Raw genomic sequence first — 20,399 nt, 5'->3', positions numbered from 1 at the left:
AGAGATTAGTGAACTGCTGTCTCATCACAACTCCTACAACTATGGGACTCTGTTGCAAGAAATCATTAATCCATTCCTGTATGAAATCCTTGCCCCAAGTGGCACAGCGCAGCCACCTACTTGCAGGTATCGTAGGAAGTTTGGGGATCAGTCACACAAGTGCACCACACCTTGTGCTTGCCCAAACACCACTGGCACTTGTACGTATGTGTCTCCAATTGCGGATTGCAGTCTCAGCATCTCTTTATCAGCAGTCAGAAGAAGGAACGAAAATTTCTTGTGGACACTGGTTCGCTGGCTGGTGTGGACGAGCAGTTCTAGGAACTTCAGTCTGGAACTGCGCGACCACTATGGTCGCAAGTTCGAATCCTGCCTCAGGCATGGCTGTGTGTGATGTCCTTAGGTTAGTTAGGTTTAAGTAGTTCTAAGTTCTACGGGACGGATGACCTCAGTTGCTAAGTCCCATAGTGCTCAGAGCCATTTGAACCATTTTTTGACACTGGTTCAGACTTGTGCACTTATCAGCACACCTTATTGTACAGTTACCACCAACTGACTTTGTTCTGCCTCTTCACAGCAAACAGTTCATCTGTGCTCTCAGCATATTGAGTTGGACTTGACACTGTGCTGTGCTTTCACCTGAAATTTCACCATTGCTGACATCATAGAACCCCTAACCAGAAGACTTCCTGGTGCATTATCATCTGCTGCCACATGTGGTGAATGCAAGACTCATTGGCAGCATTGACCTTACAATTGCCAGATTCTGTCAAAGCACAATGATTCGCAGTGCCAAGCTTGTCCAGGTGGCAAGTTGTAAATACACCAAGCTACTTGAACAGTTTCCAGCTATAACATAACTTCGGTGTGCCTCAGGAGTGGGACATCACAATGCTGTCCATTACATTAGAATGACCTATGGCCCACCAGTTTTGTGCAGACCTAGGTGATTAACACCTGATTGCCGAGGAGTCTGTGGTCATCACCTCTCCATCTAATGCCCAAAAAGTGTTGCAGCCATGTGGTGATTATCTTGCACTTAATGCAAATACAGTGCCAGACAGATATCCAGTACCTCTGTTAAGAGATTAAAACTATGCTCTGCATGATGCAACTGTCTTTAGTGTGCTAGACTGCGTAAAGGCCTTCACGCAAATTCGTGTGGCAGATGAGCACATCCTGAAAACAGCCATAATTGTGCCATTCAGATTGTTTGAGAGTCTCTCCATGACGTTTAGTCTAAGCATTGCTGCATAATCATGATAAAGGTTTTCTGACTTCATGCTGCAAGGACTGTCGTTCCTTTTTGCCTACCTAGATGATATCCTTGTCTTTTTTCCACATGCAAAACAGCATCATGGTATGGTATTGAATTCTGCCAAGAGTGTATTTGGCCAATCACAGATTACCATCATGGACCATATGATTCACCAGCAGGCTCACTACTGTTTCCTGAAAAGTAGAAGCCATAATGAAGATTCCATGTACAGTAACCTTCAAGGAACTACACCATTTCTTAGGAATGCTTAGTTTTTACAGGCCTCATGTGCTGTGTGCTGCCATGTTGTAAGGACCATTGACTGCAGCATTTTCTGGACCTAAAACTATCGGAAATTCTCTTGTCCAGTGGACAGATGCGATGAACCCTGCCTTTGAAGCAGCAAAGCAAAGCATAGCAAATGCCACACTCCTGGCACACTCCACATTGGACACACCTCTTGCAGTGGTGGTAGATGCTAGCCAGTGTCCTATCAGTGCAGCATTAGAACATCTAGTCAGTGGTGCTTGGAAATCACTCTCCTTCTTGTCACAACTTTGCAGCAAAAATAGAACCCTTACAATTGTCAAGTTCATGCAGTTCATGAATTGACCAAATGGTTCTGCCCCCAATTGGAAGTCGGAGTGTTCACAATTTTTACCAATCCCAAACTGCTGGTATATGCTTCAGAACAACAACAAATGCTGATTATGTCAGTATTCATAGAGAGTTCTTTGCCCAATTCAGCACTGATGTCTATCATGTTTCAGCCATTGACAATGTGATAACAGACTGCCTGGTTTGGGTTCGCAGCACGCATCATCCACCCTACAGTTACAATTGGTCGGCATTCCTGGTGCAGAGGTGAAGCTATACTGTGATATTTCCAGTAGAAGGCCTCATCCTTTTCTGCCACCTGCATTCTGCAGATGTGCTTTTGACAGTCTGCACAATCTTTGTCACTGTGGCAATAGATCATCAGCTCCCCTTGTTTTAGAATGTTTTGTATGGCATAGCAGGCAAAGGGATTGTCATGCATAGAATTGGGCATGTATTCAGTGCTGCAGCAAGATATCGCGTCGTGTGTGCAACAGTGGAATATTTTCCAGATAAGTGTTGAAGATCCACTAGTTCTGTCAAATGGTCAGCACTATTTCACTTTTTGGCCAGAAGAAATACCAGCTGACAACATTTCAGCAGAAACCCTAGCTTTTGTGTTTGCAGTGAATTGGATTTCATGCTTCAGTTGTGTGTTGCACATCGCCACAGACTGCAGCCCACAATTTAAATCAGAATTATTTACTCAACTTAGCCAATTCTGTGGCGCTGTTTGTCACAGGACAACAAGCTACCACCCAGCGCGCAACACCGTTACTGAATGTTGCCACTGTTTTTTGAAAGTTGCACTGTTTCTCATAAGACCAGTTGGACAACAGTCCTACCTATGTTCCTGCTTGGTCTTCGCAATCCTTACAAACCGGACTTTTTTCTTCTGCAGAGCATTACAACTTCCTAGCAAATTCATCAACCCAAGTTCCTTGCAGCTTCCTAGCAATGAAACAGAGTTTGTTTGTCACCTGAAAGATTTCATTGCTCACATTCATCCTCATCAAGCATCCACACATGGCGTAAGACTATCTGACATTTGTCATGATTTAAAATGTGCACATGTGTCATGTAGGACAAAGACTGTTTCAAACCAGTACTACGGATGTCTGCACTTGCGAACGCTGTGTCGTTGAAAGAGGAGCATGAATTCTGGATATTCTAGTGAATGGTAGAACTACCACAGTCTTGATTTACAGGGTGAAACCTGCTTACATGTTTTCAGAAGTACGGCCAACATATACAATCAGCCTGAGCTGCTTCCTCAAACACAGCTGCAGCCACACAAAACAGACTCGGTATCTGAATGTACGGCAAACACCGGACACCGAGTCCACTTTCCAGCAAGATTTTTGGACGATACTCCACTGCTTTTGATGTGGGGAACAAGATCATCAGTTACCGTCCACTGTTGTGTTTGTCAGCTGCCAAAGAGTTCATGCACCAACTGTCAGAGGTGCTGGGTTTTGTTTTGTTCTCTGTGTTCAGTTCAACATTCCATGAGTGTTACATGTAATGGTAGTTTTCTTGACGATGATAAACAGTTCTTGGGCTAACTAGCCTTAGGTCTTATCAAGTATCTATTCTGTGTTTATTGGTTAATAAATGTTTGTTTTTTCCTGGTACACCAGAGATCATATTGTGTGTAACTGGCTGAGTATCTAGTCATATGCAGTTATAGTTACTTGAACAGCTGACATCTAATTGCACCGACATATTTGCCAGCATATATATTCAGCTATGCATTTTGCAGAAAAAAAACATGTTTTTTTGAATCCAGGAGACCCAAAGCCTTTTATCTCCTCCTTCCACAACCTCAGTTTTTTAACTTTTGTAGTATCTCCACTAATAGAGGATCAGTTTTTTTTGTTTTACAATCTCAAATTTCTACTCGCCCCAAAATAATAACAGCGCGAAAACCTTCACTGTGTAACTAAATTGTAAAAATAGTTCAGGGACTGATGTGCTATGTTAACAACATTGTTTGTACAAAAATGTATCAGACTAAGATTATTGGCATCACTATCTCAAGTACTGTGTGAAAATAATTTTCATTCATACTCTATTTTGGTGGTAAAATGGGGGAAAAAATACAGCTCTTGCCACAGAACCTATCAAATTTTGTTGACTCCATGTAGCTGCAACCCAGTGCAGAATTCAATCCTTCAACTAGGCCTCAGGTGCATAATGATGCACATTTTGTAGACAGCAAATTTTCTTAGGTGGCTGAAATAGAATTAAATAAAGTGAGAGAACACTTTACTTTCTGGAGACTCTAATTCCAAGTGATTGAGTTAATTCTGGAATGATATTCTCTACGCAGACAACTACAGTGTACACAGAGCATTCTACACTTTAAATTGGGAATATAGCTTAACCATTGAAAAGTTAGGAACAATTTGAAACTCCCACAGTATGTCATTTTGTGGGACAATAACTATTAGAATAGAATAACTATTGGAATAAGATTTGACTATAGCAGGATTATATTTAATTTTCTAAATATTCTTTGTTTGGGTGTTAATGTATAAAACAAAATTTCACTTACGTATCTCCATATCTGAGTTGCATTTGTTTGATTAGTTTATAACCACTGTTGATCTGTAGCACACAATTGTTACTTGGGGGTAACTTAAAACAGAGTTATTAATCTTAGCATTGTTTGTTGATTGTTTCAGGATGGTGACACCCAAGTGGGTAACGACATTAGTAATGTTGAAGCTGTTAGATTTCAACTGAAGACACAATTTGATCGAAATGTAGTCACTCACTTTGAGGCACAGGAACAGATTCTTGATCATATTTTCACACATCTTGGAATTGACACTGTTGGATGTGTGGATCATCCAATTGTTATGACAGAAGCATTTCTAAATCCAAACTACTCAAGGCAGTGTATGTATTATAGTTTGTTTTCATGTGTTCTGGAAGTTTATAAATTTCAATTTCATGAAATTTGATTTTGCTGGCTTGTCAGGTAGGGTATGTACAATGAATATGTGTGACCTGTGCTACTTATGTTAGCCTTCATATGAGCATAGTAAATGTGGAACATTCATTGCACCCTTGGTCACAAAGTCTAGGGCATCTTTCTAATGTGAAATGTAAATATGTTAAGGGTTTTTCTGATGTTCTATGCACAAATTTTTATTGTACAATCATTAGTATTTTGTGATGATATTTGTACATGTAAACATGAAATGGGTAGAAGATTGTAATAAAGGAATAAATTGGAAGACAATGCAAATGAGCAAATACTTTAAAATCTACCATTGTCAGATGAAATTCGATGGATTGTTAAGAGTTAAGCCATTCAGAGTGTTTATGGAAACTTTTGTTGTCTTTTTTTGCCATGATATATGATAAGCTCTCCAATTTTGCGTTGTATTTTATGATAACATTTTGCAGGCAGAAAGACAAAAATTGGCATCCAGGTTGTGGTTTCTAAGAGGAATGTATTTTCAGTTCTTCATAAATATTTGGTCAGTGATAAATTTGGTGAATTGTCGGTTTCATTCCTTTGAGCCTTCTTTCTTGACTGCTCAAGAACCATCAGAAGGACTGCATTTTTTATTTACAACTAATGTAAGTGGCAAGATGTCCGCCCCCGGTAGCTGAGTAGTCAGCGCGACAGACTGTCAATCCAAAAGGGCCTGGGTTCGATTCCCGGCTGGGACGGAGGTTTTCTCCAATCAGGGACTGGTTGTTGTGTTGTCCTAATCGTCATCGTTTCATCCCCATCGACGCGCAAGTCACCAAAGTGGCGTCAAATCGTAAGACTTGCACCAGGTGAGCGGTCTACCCGACGGGAGGCCCTCGTCACGTGACATAATCGTCAGTGGCAAGATGAAAATTTTTAAGTAACAGATGCTGCCATTTGTCTGTTTGATCACATCAGTTCATATTTTCAGTCGAATAAAACAAAACAAACAATTGTAGCCACACACTCACTTCTTCATTCTTGTCCAACTAAATTACCATTCGATCTTGCTGTCAGCGAGATATTAAATCCTAATCATCTGATCCTTTTGCTTGCAGCAGCTCTTTCACACTATCTCTTAGCCATCATGTTATTTATGAATGAAACAGAAGCATTTTGAACTCCGTCTTCATTACTGCTGATCTAAGTTCATGTTGCTGTTAGTTTCATTATTGTTAACAGCCACATTATTATTGCAAGGATTAGCTGTAATTGTAGTTGTGGTTGTTTTTTATAATTGGTATGTTGATGTGATGTTTCATGCACAATGTAATAGAAAAAATGCCTCCTGATATAGTGTAAAGGAAAGTTCCATTGCCATAAACATGACATATAAAATGAATTCTATGCATTGTTACCAGTATTTCATACATGAAGTAACCAATGGCCTTTAATTCTGACAACTTCAATGCCTTTTTTTTCTACATAATATAATGATTTGGGCGTGAAGTGTGTGTCAGTGACTTTACAACACTTGTTGCAAGGCTTTTTTCCCCACATCCCTTGATGAAATTTTCCATGGAATTTGTCTAAAAACTGATACAACCAGAGAGAGAGAGAGAGAGAGAGAGAGAGAGAGAGAGAGAGAGAGAGGTGTTCTTGTGGTGTGGGACTGCCACAGCTTTTAGCAATTACAATGAAAATATTAGGTGACCACTCTTATGTTGTCAGTGGAGTGTTGCAGTATGCTGTCTTTGTGTGTCTGTGGTCAAGAGTTTGTTGTGTTATCCAGTGTTCCTTAATGAGAGTGGCTTACTACACTGTTGTACTATCAGCATGCACGCACTCACCCACACCTGCGGTTGAAAAGGGTTTACATATTTTGAATATGTTCATGATTCTGCATTATAGAGTGTTCTGCAATTGTTTTGGTGGCAGAAATTAACTATTTCCTGGCTTTGAGACCTGCTCCTCCGTACTGCCATCAGCAGTCATAGTGCCGTTCAATTACATCCTTTCAAAAGATCTTTCTATAGAGACACTTTCAGTACCTTCGGGACATTCAGTTTGAGATTAGTAATTATTGTTGCTCTTTCTTTGCTTTTTGGTGACTCTTTGTGAATGATAGGTAACATAAAAGTTACATTTACCATGAAGATTCTTCTTTTACTTTCACAATATATCACTTTCATGAACAATAGCAAGGAAAGCAGGTGGTGGGAAATTATACATAGAAACATCTGATCTAGGTGTGTAATACTTGCAATGACAGAGAAATTAAAAAAAAAAATATATATATAATTTTGACTAACTTATTGCTTCTGGTTTCCCATTTTACCTTTCAGTATCTTTATAACATTCTTCAGATGTTGTTCCTTTTTTTAAAAAATTTTGCCATATTCATTGATACTTTTACATTGTTTTCCAGTGATGTCAGAATTACTCTTTGAGTGCTATGGTGTGCCCAGTGTTTGCTATGGAGTAGATGCACTGTTTGCTCTGAGCCGAAATGGTGAAGCCACAGCTGATGCTACAGTGCTAGTTGTAAACTGTGGGCACAATACCACTCATGTGCTGCCAGTAGTGAATGGGACCGTTGACACGGGACATGCACGGCGTCTGAATCTTGGAGGTAGCCAGATCACAAGTTACTTGCACCGGCTCCTTCAGTTAAAGTATCCAGGTCACCTGAATGCCATAACACCCAGCCGTGCAGAGGTGAGTCTTCGATAAAAATATAAAGTCAACTAAATATTGTCATAATTTATGTCATTTGCCTGATGGATAATTATTAGCTCTAGGAGGCGAAATCCTAGTCCAGCTGATACACATTTAAAGGTAAAGTGATCTTTGTGTCCCTTTATTCTCACAACTGGAGGGTTCCTCTCATCCTGGGCCTGGGTGACTTGCTCCTCCTTTCTAATCTTCTCCAATTTCTCCTCCTTTGTGTGAAAACACAATTAATAGTTACAAAAGCTAGGAAATGTTTTTTCCCTTTCAAATGCATCTGTTCGAAATTCAGAATTTTGCCTCTTGAAGGTAAGTAACAGCCAGCTATTCTGCTACTTTTGTTATTTTATAGTTTCCTAAAGTGGATATTCCTTTTGATAAATGGTTAGCTTGTATCGTTTTTGAGCTTTTCAATGTAACTTTTTTGATAAAAGTTGCACTTGCCCCCCCCCCCCCCTCTCCCCCCTCCCCCCTCCACACACACACACACACACACACACACACACACACACACACACACACACACACACACACACACACACACACACACACTTACTTACCTATATTTAATTTTACTCTCATAGTGTTATTATTTTATCAGTGCTTTGTTTCCACCATTTCCTAACCCTCACTTCATTTGAAGATACTACATTGTGTGTTTGACAGCTGATACCCAACAGTCTTATTTTTCAACAGCTAACACTAGTCTGGATGACTGACTGATCTGGCCTTGCAACATTAACCAAAAAGGCCTTGCTGTGCTGGTACTGCGAACGGCTGAATGCAAGGGGAAACTACAGCCGTAATTTTTCCCGAGGACATGCAGCTTTACTGTATGATTAAATGATGATGGTGTCCTCTTGGGTAAAATATTCCGGAGGTAAAATAGTTCCCCATTCGGATCTCCGGGAGGGGACTACTCAGGAGGACGTTGTTATCAGGAGAAAGAAAACTGGCGTTCTACGGATCGGAGTGTGGAATGTCAGATCCCTTAATCAGGCAGATAGGTTAGAAAATTTAAAAAGGGAAATGGATAGGTTAAAGTTAGATATAGTGGGAATTACTGAAGTTCGCTGGCAGGAGGAACAAGACTTTTGGTCAGGTGAATACAGGGTTATAAATACAAAATCAAATAGGTGTAATGCAGGAGTAGGTTTAATAATGAATAAAAAAAATAGGTGTGCGGGTAAGCTACTAGAAACAGCATAGTGAACGCATTATTGTGGCCAAGATAGACACAAAGCCCATGCCTGCTACAGTAGTACAAGTTTATATGCCAACTAGCTCTGCAGATGATGAAGAAATTGATGAAATGTATGATGAGATAAAAGAAATTATTCAGGTAGTGAAGGGAGACGAAAATTTAATAGTCTTGGGTGACTGGAATTCGTCAGTAGGAAAAGGGAGAGAAGGAAACATTGTAGGTGATTATGGATTGGGGGTAAGAAATGAAAGAGGGTGCCGTCTGGTAGAATTTTGCACAGAGCATAACTTAATCATAGCTAACACTTGGTTCAAGAATCATAAAAGAAAGTTGTATACATGGAAGAATCCTGGAGATACTAAAAGGTATCAGATAGATTATATAATGGTAAGACAGAGATTTAGGAATCAGGTTTTAAATTGAAGGACATTTCCAGGGGCAGATGTGGACTCTGACCACAATCTATTGGTTATGACCTGTAGGTTAAAACTGAAGAAACTGCAAAAAGGTGGGAATTTAAGGACATGGGATCTGGATAAGCTGAAAGAACCTGAGGTTGTACAGAGTTTCAAGGAGAGCATAAGGGAACAATTGACAGCAATGGGGGAAAGAAACACAGAAGAAGAAGAATGGGTAGCTCTGAGGGATGAAGTAGTGAAGGCAGCAGAGGATAAAGTAGGTAAAAAGACGAGGGCTGCTAGAAATCCTTGGGTAACAGAAGAAATATTGAATTTAATTGATGAAAGGAGAAAATATAAAAATGCAGTAAATGAAGCAGGCAAAAAGGAATACAAACGTCTCAAAAATGAGATCGACAGGAAGTGCAAAATGGCTAAGCAGGGATGGCTAGAGGACAAATGTAAGGATGTAGAAGCTTATCTCACTAGGGGTAAGATAGATACTGCCTACAGGAAAATTAAAGAGAGCTTTAGAGAGAAGATAACCACGTGTATGAATATCAAGAGCTCAGATAGCAACCCAGTTCTAAGCAAAGAAGGGAAGGCAGAAAGGTGGAAGGAGTATATAGAAGGTTTATACAAGGGCGATGTACTTGACGACAATATTATGGAAATGGAAGAGGATGTAGATGAAGACGAAATGGAAGGTAAGATACTGTGTTAAGAGTTTGACAGAGCACTGAAAGACCTGAGTCGAAACAAGGCCCCGGGAGTAGACAACATTTCATTAGAACTACTGATGGCCTTGGGAGAGCCAGTCATGACAAAACTCTACCAGCTGGTGAGCAAGATGTATGAGACAGGTGAAATACCCTCAGACTTCAAGAAGAATATAATAATTCCAATCCCAAAGAAAGCAGGTGTTGACAGATGTGAAAATTACCGAACTATCAGTTTAATAAGTCACAGCTGCAAAATACTAACGCGAATTCTTTACAGACGAATGGAAAAACTGGTAGATGCGGACCTCGGGGAGGATCAGTTTGGATTCCGTAGAAATGTTGGAACACGTGAGGCAATACTGACCTTACGACTTATCTTAGAAGAAAGATTAAGAAAAGGCAAACCTACGTTTCTAGCATTTGTAGACTTAGAGAAAGCTTTTGACAATGTTGACTGGAATACTCTCTTTCCAATTCTAAAGTTGGCAGGGGTAAAATACAAGGAGCGAAAGGCTATTTACAATTTGTCCAGAAACCAGATGGCAGTTATTAGAGTCGAGGGGCATGAAAGGGAAGCAGTGGTTGGGAAAGGAGTGAGACAGGGTTGTAGCCTCTCCCCGATGTTATTCAATCTGTATATTGAGCAAGCAGTAAAGGAAACAAAAGAAAAATTTGGAGTAGGTATCAAAATTCATGGGGAAGAAGTTAAAACTTTGAGGTTCGCCGATGACATTTTAATTCTGTCAGAGACGGCAAAGGTCTTGGAAGAGCAGTTGAACGGAATGGACAGTGCCTTGAAAAGAGGATATAAGATGAACATCAACAAAAGCAAAACGAGGATAATGGAATGTAGTCAAATTAAATCAGGTGATGCTGAGGGAATTAGATAAGGAAATGAGACACTTAAAGTAGTAAAGGAGTTTTGCTATTTAGGAAGTAAAATAACTGATGATGGTCGAAGTAGAGAGGATATAAAATGTAGACTGGCAATGGCAAGGAAGGCGTTTCTGAAGAAGAGAAATTTGTTAACATCGAATATAGATTTATGTATCAGGAAGTTGTTTCTGAAAGTATTTGTTTGGAGTGTAGGCATGTATGGAAGTGAAACATGGACGATAACTAGTTTGGACAAGAAGAGAATAGAAGCTTTAGAAATGTGGTGCTACAGAAGAATGCTGAAGATTAGATGGGTAGATCACGTAACTAATGAGGAGGTATTGAATAAGTTTGGGGAGAAGAGAAGTTTGTGGCACAACTTGACTAGAAGAAGGGATCGGTTGGTAGGACATGTTTTGAGGCATCAAGGGATCACAAATTTAGCATTGGAGGGCAGCATGGAGGGTAAAAATCGTAGAGTGAGACCAAGAGATGAATACACTTAGCAGATTCAGAAGGATGTAGGTTGCAGTAGGTACTGGGAGATGAAGCAGCTTGCCCAGGATAGAGTAGCATGGAGAGCTGCATCAAACCAATCTCAGGACTGAAGACAACAACAACAACAACAACAACACTGCATACCCTCTTAATCACATATTTGCTGACTGACTGTGTAGTCATGTGGTTTTGTGTGCTGCAATGAGAAGCTGGTATTATTGCATTAAGAAACCAAAGTTTAGCAAAGTTTATTTGTACATTCACATCGACCATACCCGTCTGCTCATCCTTCCGCGGTGCACCAAGAATCCTGCATCAAGAGGATTGAAGCAGATAAGAATAATTTGCGTGAGCAGTAGAGGGGTGGTCTGGAACCAGTATTGTCATACCAAGCTCTATGCACAGTGGTGGTAACAAGAAAAAGAAGTATGTAAATTTATATGCTAAATATATGTATTGAATATTGAGGCTCTGTAATTTAATGTATTATTATTGTTATTTTTTTTTTATTGTTGCCGACTTACGTGGTGGGCCTTAATTAAAAATGATATTTCATTGAATTTTGATTTACGATTAAATGCTTTCCTGAAGTTCTCCTTTTTAACAATATTAATCTCAAATTATTTGTTACGTTAATGAATGTTAGACTTGCTGAATCTTAAAACAAGCATACAAGCTGAACAATGGAATAAACTTTTCATGTTAATTTTCTTGGCTAGTCAGTTCACTTTAAAGCAAGAAATCTTTAGTTATTAATTTCAATTGCGGCCCACACACGCGCGAGAGTGTTTTTTTTCTTACCTCCGTTAACCACTGTATTGTAGTCGGAGTCCTGGCTCTGGCTCTCGGCTATGGTACTGAAAATAAGAATCTTAAAGCTACGTATTTTCTGCAACGTCGGGCGGCTGTGGAGAAAAATTAATATTATGTTAATAGCGGGCGAGGTTTTTGCTTCCGCTAATTTTCCATAAGTTAATATCGCCACGTAATGGCGTCAATGGCTGCATCGGCCGCTACGATTGTTGAACTGTAAATTACTTGAATGCAGGTTAATTCAAGGAAGGCGGACTTGAAATCGGGATCACCTCTTACAAATTAAAAGTACACAATAATATTAGATCAATATATTATCTGCTTAATTCATACAAATATGCTTACATTTGCCAGCACTCGAAAGATGTCCATCTATACACAATCACGACAAGAGAAGTAGTGAAGACAACTAAAAAATTAACAAAAGAGCATATATTGTCGTCTCTTTAGATAATTTAGTTATATTTCTTTGCACTTGAAACCTATACAGAGAAATTATTATTTTACATCTACATTATAACAATATATTTTTCAATTTTTAAGTCTATCTCCATTATAAATACTGTTTTTTAAGTCTTTTCGTAATATACCACTGGGACGCTGTATTGCCCCCCGAAATGCTTATGTCATAAAAAATGTTCGTGTTTTTTGACATAAATATTTCCTATTTCATGTCCACAGTGTCCACAAGCAGATTTTTCCTTCACAGTCTACATGTGTCACATTGTATGTTTAAACTGTTGTAATTACTGAGGTTTGTTGCACACAAAGTGTGATATAGATGAAGTTATTTACGTAACTATATAATATACAATTGGTTACGTATACAGTCATGTTCAAAAGAAAATGACATAGAATACAATTAGTTTCATTTCGGCTGCTTCTTTTTAGGGTTGCAACTTTTGCAGTGTTCAAGGGTATACAATCACGAGTTAGTCTGTAGTACTTGAAGTCCCAGGGGTGTCAACTGTTCGTTCCCCATTTGGCGCGGCCGTAGGGAAACCCTGGGGAAAACCTCGGCGGAGCGACAGACTAACTGCTTTGGTTACTTTCACTTAATTGTTTGTGGGATGTCATTGGAGTACAGGATGTGCATACATTACAGATAATTTTTTGTTGCACTATGCAAAAAATGAGGTAATCATAACAATATATCGTCGTTATTGAATATGGTGTCGCTGATGGTCTACGGCATGACGTTTAGCTCGCAACGGTGCCGGGTGGTGTGTTCGGTGCTCAGCGTTCACGGCGGCTGCAAAGAGGTCAACACCCGCTCGACGCCAGCGTGTCTCTCGCTGTCGTGGAACGTCAGAATCAGCTGATCGGCTGCACGGTTGGCAATGCGCTTCTGTCTCGCCCGGGCATGGCGGAGTGGGATGATATTCGTTCGCCCCCCGCGCTTGTTGGCAGGAGTCAGCTCTGCTACGCATCTCCGACGTAGTACATGAAACATACACACAACCAAAGTAATATTTGTTTCCCACTGCAGATGGTTATGCTAGTGGGAAAGAAGCATTTATTAGTGCGACAGTTATTGTTAAGTTTTCACCAGTTTCCGAGTGTCAAGCTAGCACTGTCCTGCAGAATACATGGCATGGATCTTCTCCCGTGAATGCAGTTTTGATGCGCCACTGTTTCCATTACACGTCAGTTTTTGTCTTGATGAAATTATTTATGTTTTTGCTGCACTCGTAGGCACTGATGAGTGTCCCAATGCGAGCTTAGCACCAACATTTACCGTTTCTGTGGTCGCTGTTTTGCAACAGTCCACGCATCGCATTCCAATCTCGCATTATTGTGCTCACTGAAACTACAGTCTGTCCCAAAAATATTGACTGTGGGTTCACTTCATGTTAACAGTTCACATTTATAAGTAAATTCACAGTTTTTCGTGCGTAATATTGGCGTTTGGCGTCCTCACCACTGTCCGTATCACAGTTTCACCTTCACAGTTTTTCACACAGCTTAAAGTAACTGTTTCGATTAGTTCACAAACACTAATGTATTTCATTCAGTCTGAACTGTATTTTTGCTCGTGCTGGATTTTACCAGTCTCTATATCTTTTTCATTTTCCACTTAGAGTCGTACTTGCCTTCAGATTTTTTGACTATACAATTGTATTTCCGTCTCCTCTGAGGTAAGTCCCCATGTCATGTCTGCCCACTCATTGCGTACTTGCCCTCCAGAGCCAGGCTCAACTTTACAAAACTTTGCCTCTCGCATTATTGTACACATTTTATAATCTAGGCCTAGCGTGCAAGATCCTAGATTAGTGTTAGATTTGTGACTTTTGTTTACATGATAAATTCGTGAAAATCTCTGGCTTTAGCAGATGGCAATATATTTTAACAGTGCTTAGCAGTAGTCGCGTTTACTGATTTGCTTTTGTACCTTGTCCACAACACATGAGGTACCTTGGGTGATGTACACCCTACACTCATGTTGTTTAGTAAATTATGATTGGGCATATTTCAGAAGCGGTATAGACACAAATACATGGAACAACATATACACTATAATATTGAATTTCATAAGTTTCATTACTACTACAGTTCAAAAATATTCATGACATACTAATAAAAAATTCTTTCATCATTACATGCTGTTGAATTTTTTTAAAGCATTTTTAAAAATGAAATTTGTAAATTATTCTTATACCTACGTTCATTTTTTTTCTTTCAAAATGCAATTGCTTAAAAATACTATTATTCCTTAACATCTGCAAAACTGAATCGCACTAATCTTGTGTGCCTCATTGTCTTTACCTGTTACACTAAAATCTGAACATTTACACACACAGAAAAATACAAACTTAACTTATTATTCACATATGTAAAAGTTGCTCTACTGCGCTAACTTCTTTAAGTCTTTGTAAGTATTTTTTCTTATTTCCTTCGTAATTGCCTCCTCCTTTGACCATGGGATGGTGTAGTTTGCGTGACTGAAAGTATCGTGAGGTACCACTTCGATGTTGTAGGTGTAGCCCTCGATAACACCGGGTTTTTCCGAAAACACATTCTCATAATCTGCAAGTAGCTGAGTCAATTCGTTTTGTTGTACTTCAGTCAAATGTTTCGACTCCCTGACTTTCATGGCTATCAGTTTCCTTTTTCCTCTTTGAATTCAGTAATAAACTATTTATAACATGCTTGTCTTGTACTTAAGCCAGAATATAAATTCATTACCTGTATTCCTTCGAATCTTGACTGAAAGTTCCAGCAGTATTTACCGTGCACTTCCCGTGTCCTCAACAATGGCAAAATTACACATCTACCCTCGTTCATAAGGCTTGCTTCACTGCGCAAGAGGTCGATTTTTGCGTCCCTCTGGCATAAAAATTCCATCCCCAGGATGCAAGCAACACCCATTCCCTTAACTACTAGGAACGAGCTTTTCATTGCTTCATTTCCTACTATAAACACAACTTGCATCTGGTGCTTTATGATATGAGATTGTGCACCTATTACACCTGTTACATGACAATTCTTCACTGGCAATACTGGTATTCTATTATTTTGACTCAAGTACTTGAAAAAATTTGCACTCATGACATTGGTTGACGCACCAGTATCGATTATTATCTGTATTGGTGCTCCGTACATATCTTCTTGCAATATAGGCTGCACAACACTTTTGTCGGTTTGGTTACATTTCTGCGGTATGTCTACAAGTTCCTTTTCTATTTTTATTCCCTCATTGTATCTCAGCATACAAAGTTTATGGCTGTCATCCGTGAATGTGCCCTCACTACACCATCCTGCAGCCAACAATGGAGAGCGTATTGTGGCTGTCTTCAGTTTAACGAATGAGCATTAATGGGTTGACAGATGTCTGTCACTTCCACTAACCTCACATTGTGGTTCTGGTTGTTGTTGTTGTTGTTGCTGCTGCTGCTGCTACTGTTGGGTTGGCCGCCTTGCCTCCCCAATGGCGTATTGTGGCACTGTGTTTTGTTGCCACTGTGGTGTAGGTTCATTACAATGACGCCATTGGTTTCGGTTGTTCCGCCATTGCGGATTGCCATTACCATTATATCCATTAGTCACGCATCCATCATGATGTCTCTTTCGATTTTGACAATTATAACCGTTGCCGTTATAACCATTCCCATTGTTTGTGCCTCGATACTGTTGCCGGTGCTCTTGCCTATTCCTGTTACCATTTGGTACTAAGTTACTACCTTTACTGTGGCTGCCATTGTAATCGGCTTTTTGTTGATTACAGCCTGCATGGTTCCACTTGTTTTCAATCAATAAGTCAACAGAATCCACTATTTCCATGAATTGTTCTATACCGTATTCCGGCACGATGAAATAACTTTTAATTTCACTGGGCAACTTCATTTTTATTAATCCGATTATGTCACGATCGGACATTGGCTCGTCCCAGTACCTGGTTTTGTTTATATACTTTTCAAAATATTTGTGTAACGTTCCCACCTTAGGATTGTACATTTCTGGACTGTACAACTCCTTTTGTAGTCTTTCTTGGAGGCTATCGGACCAGAATTTTTGCAAGAAAGCACCTTCAAACTGTTGCATCGTTAGACATTTTTCGGACACGTCGGTGACCCACAATGCCGCGTCACCTTGAATAAAGGAGACCACGAACTGTATTCTTTGTCTTCCTGTCCATGTCCTGGGAAACACATTCCTGAAGCTCTTAATAAATACCACAGGGTGGACATTTCGTTTTTCGTTATTGAAGGGTTGGAATGTCCTGTGTTTTATTACATTGTCCTCTTTTTTGCACATCTGATTGCTACATTCTGTGACATTCATTACTTCATGATGTGCGCTGCACGGTATCGCATGTTGTTCGTGCCCGTAATTCACATTAGGTTGCGGTTGTGCACTCGCACCATGCATACAGTCTGCATTATTATAGTAGCCAGTACATGGAGTCGGATTCATCTGTCCGCCACTGCTTACATTGCTTTTTTCCAACGCAGACAGTCTCCGCGCGACCTCCTGTTGCCAATTTGGCAACTCCACAGTCACCCACAGTCACACGGGATTTGATATGTGTTAATTCGGCATGTAGTGCGGCAGAAATATTTACACTCGCGGCCGCAGTCGCTTGTTCTATAGCTGTTTTTACATCGCTTTCAATCCTTGCAGATATCTCGCGATCCTTTACCTCTAGTTATTCATTGAATTCTTTGTCAACTTTTTGAGCTTGCACTTCCAAATATGTATCAATACTTTTCCGTGCATCTATTTCCACATTATCCAAGCGGTTGGTTAAAGTTTGGACTTTGTCTTCATGTAGCATTTGCGTTAATTTTTTCTCCTGCTCATGTAGCATCTGAGCCAGTTTGTCATCTCTTTGTTTTTCCCTCTTTTCTGACATTCTTTCTTTTTCCCTTTCTTTCTGTTCTCTTTGTTGCTCTTGCTCATAGAGCATCTGTGCCAGTTTTTCGTCTCTTTCCCTATCTCTTTCTTCGAGCCCATGCAGAAATTCAGCAAAAGAGTCTGCAATTGGTGAGCATACTGGTGCCCCGCTTAATCTAGCATTCTATTGCCTCCCCCCTCCCCCCTACCCAGGCAGTGGAGTTGTTGTTATTCTATTCCCATTCTGCTGTGGAGCATCATTCACCGTCCACAGAGCCTTGCCCCCCGCTCCGGAAATTATGTTATCCGACGTGGTGGCTTGGGATACGTTTAAGTTTTGCAACTGACCTTCACTATCCATATTAACAGAACTTCGTTCATCTGGTACGGATACTTTAGCTTGTCCTATCTTACCCATAATAAATTCACTTTAAGCCACTGACAAATCTTTAACACTGACACACACACACACGAATAACTATCCCCTCCAAAAATAAACATATAAATACACATAACGAATAATTATCCCCTCCAAAAATAAACACACAAATACACAAAACACCCATGGTATCTCATGTGCACATGGGTTCGATATTCCTCACAGAGCTACACAGGATGCTTGCACAATAGGCCTTACCTTACTGAATTTTCTTTCTCGCAATTCTTTTTCTTTTCTACACTTTTTCTTCTCCAGATCTCCTCAGGGTGTGGTTTTGTTGTTGTACATGTAAAAGAATTCATATAAGCATTAATATTTTACAACAATTACACACATACATAATTACATTCAGTACAATAGAATCATATTGATCGGGCCCCAAAGTTGCGGCGCCTATCTCACGTCCGTTGGCCGTCGTAATTTAATATATTATTATTGTTGTTATTATTTTTTGATTGTTGCTGAATTACGTGGTGGGCCTTAATTTAAAATGATATTTCATTGAATTTTGATTTACGATTAAATGCTTTCCTGAAGTTCTCCTTTTTAACGATATTAATCTCAAATTATTTGTTACGTTAATGAATGTTAGACTCGATGAATCTTAAAACATGAGCATACAAGCTGAACAATGGAATAAACTTTTCATATTAATTTCCTCGGCTAGTCAGTTCACTTTAAAGCAAGAATTCTTTAGTTATTAATTTCAATTGCGGCCCACAGATGCGCGAGAGTATTTTTTTCTTACCTCTGTTAACCATTGTATTGTAGTCGGAGTCCTGGCTCTGGCTCTTGGCTATGGTACTGAAAATAAGAATCTTAAAGCTACATATTTTCTGCAATGTCGAGCGGCTGTGGAGAAAAATTAATGTTATGTTAATAGCGGACGAGTTTTTCGCTTCCGCTAATTTTCCATAAGTTAATATCGCCACATAATGGCGTCGTTGGCTGCATCGGCCGCTGCGATTGTTGAACTGTAAATTACTTGAATGCAGGTTAATTCAAGGAAGGCGGACATGAAATCCGGATCACCTCTTACAAATTAAAAGTACACAATACACAATAATATTAGATCACTATATTATCTGCTTAATTCATACAAATATGCTTACATTTGCTAGCACTGAAAGATGTCCATCTATACACAATCACGACAAGAGAAGTAGTGAAGACAACTAAAAAATTAACAAAAGAGCGTATATTGTCGTCTCTTTAGATAATTTAGTTATATTTCTTTGCACTTGAAACCTATACAGAGAAATTATTATTTTACGACTACATGATAAAAATATATTTTTCAATTTTTAAATGTCTCTCCTTTATAAGTACTGTTTTTTTAAGTGTTTTCTTATTACCTCACTGGGGACACTATAAGAGGTGGTCTGGAACCAGTATTGTCATACCAAGCTCTATGCACAGTGGTGGTAACAAGAAAAAGAAGTATGTAAATTTAAATGCTGAATATATGTATTGAATATTGAGTCTCTGTTGATATTAATGCCAGTTAAAGTTCACTCAGGATATGTATACCTTCCAATTTATTTTTTCAGTTATTATTTCAAAATTTCCTTTGTTTAATTATTTAAGGAGCAATTATTAATCAGTTTCCATTATGTATTACATTTTATTCCCTCCCCACAACTATCAGTCGGGATGTGAATATGGTGAAGGATCCAACAGGATGAGTAATCTAACGACATTACTAACACCATCTTAGCAGTGGTATGTAAAAGAAGCAAAGGCAGAGTGTTACTACCTTATGGACTCTGGCTTGGACGTAAGCACATTGAGTAGGTGAATGTAGAGATGTGGCTGCAACTTTGCCAGTACACCTCGTAGCAGTAAATAGTTACTAACGATGTAAATAATATGTCTGCTTGTGTCTGTGTGCGAGTGTATACCTGTCCTTTTTTTCCCCTAAGGGAAGTCTTTCCGCTCCCGGGATTGGAATGACTCCTTACCCTCTCCCTTAAAACCCACACCCTTTCATTTTTCCCTCTCCTTCCTTCCTTCCTGACGAAGCAACTGCCAGTTGCGAAAGCTTGTAATTCTGTGTGTGTGTTTGTGTGTTTTGTTCATGTGCCTGTCTGCCGGCGCTTTCCCGCTTGGTAAGTCTTGGAATCTTTATTTTTAATATATATATAAATAGTTACTAATATTGATATGCGGAAATTGTGAAATGGAGATAGACCTAGGGTTTTGTAAGAATTGTATGTGGCGATTCATGCTGGTGGAGATGACAGAGCCTATATTGGGAGCTGACTTTCTTAGTCAGAAGAGGATTGAGATGGTGTAGTATTAAGTGAGGCGAACAGTATGTTCCAACAGCAGGAAGTTACGTTTCTGGGCTGTTTGGTATTGGTAGCCAGAATCTGCCTGTTGAAGGACAAAATGGACATCATCAAAGACATAACTTGCCTGCAGTTTGCATGCAGAGACATACACTCTGCATTTTTAACTGTCATCCTATAATGGCAAACTGTATTTGTCATAAACAGTTACATATGCAGTGTCGTCGCATTCTTTGGGATTTACTGGTTCTTTTAAAAATTCCACTCTTTCTTCTGTCATGTGAGCCAGCCTCCGGCAGCTCTCTGGGGC

General features: G+C 39.5%; 1 protein-coding gene across 1 annotated transcript in view; it reads left to right on the top strand.

Moving 5' to 3' along the window:
• The window catches only part of LOC126334831 (actin-related protein 5-like), a 191,340-nt gene that overhangs the window by 20,184 nt on the left and 150,757 nt on the right, over window positions 1-20,399 (top strand). Inside the window, exons 3-4 of the mRNA XM_049997491.1 lie at window positions 4,543-4,759; window positions 7,213-7,502. Coding sequence (XP_049853448.1) covers window positions 4,543-4,759; window positions 7,213-7,502 — 507 coding nt within the window. The remainder of the gene's footprint in view (window positions 1-4,542; window positions 4,760-7,212; window positions 7,503-20,399) is intronic.

This window comes from Schistocerca gregaria, chromosome 2 (assembly GCF_023897955.1).
Source record: "Schistocerca gregaria isolate iqSchGreg1 chromosome 2, iqSchGreg1.2, whole genome shotgun sequence".
NCBI lineage: Eukaryota > Metazoa > Arthropoda > Insecta > Orthoptera > Acrididae > Schistocerca > Schistocerca gregaria.
Note: the sequence above shows the minus strand (reverse complement) of the source record. Positions and strands in the feature narration are given on the sequence as shown.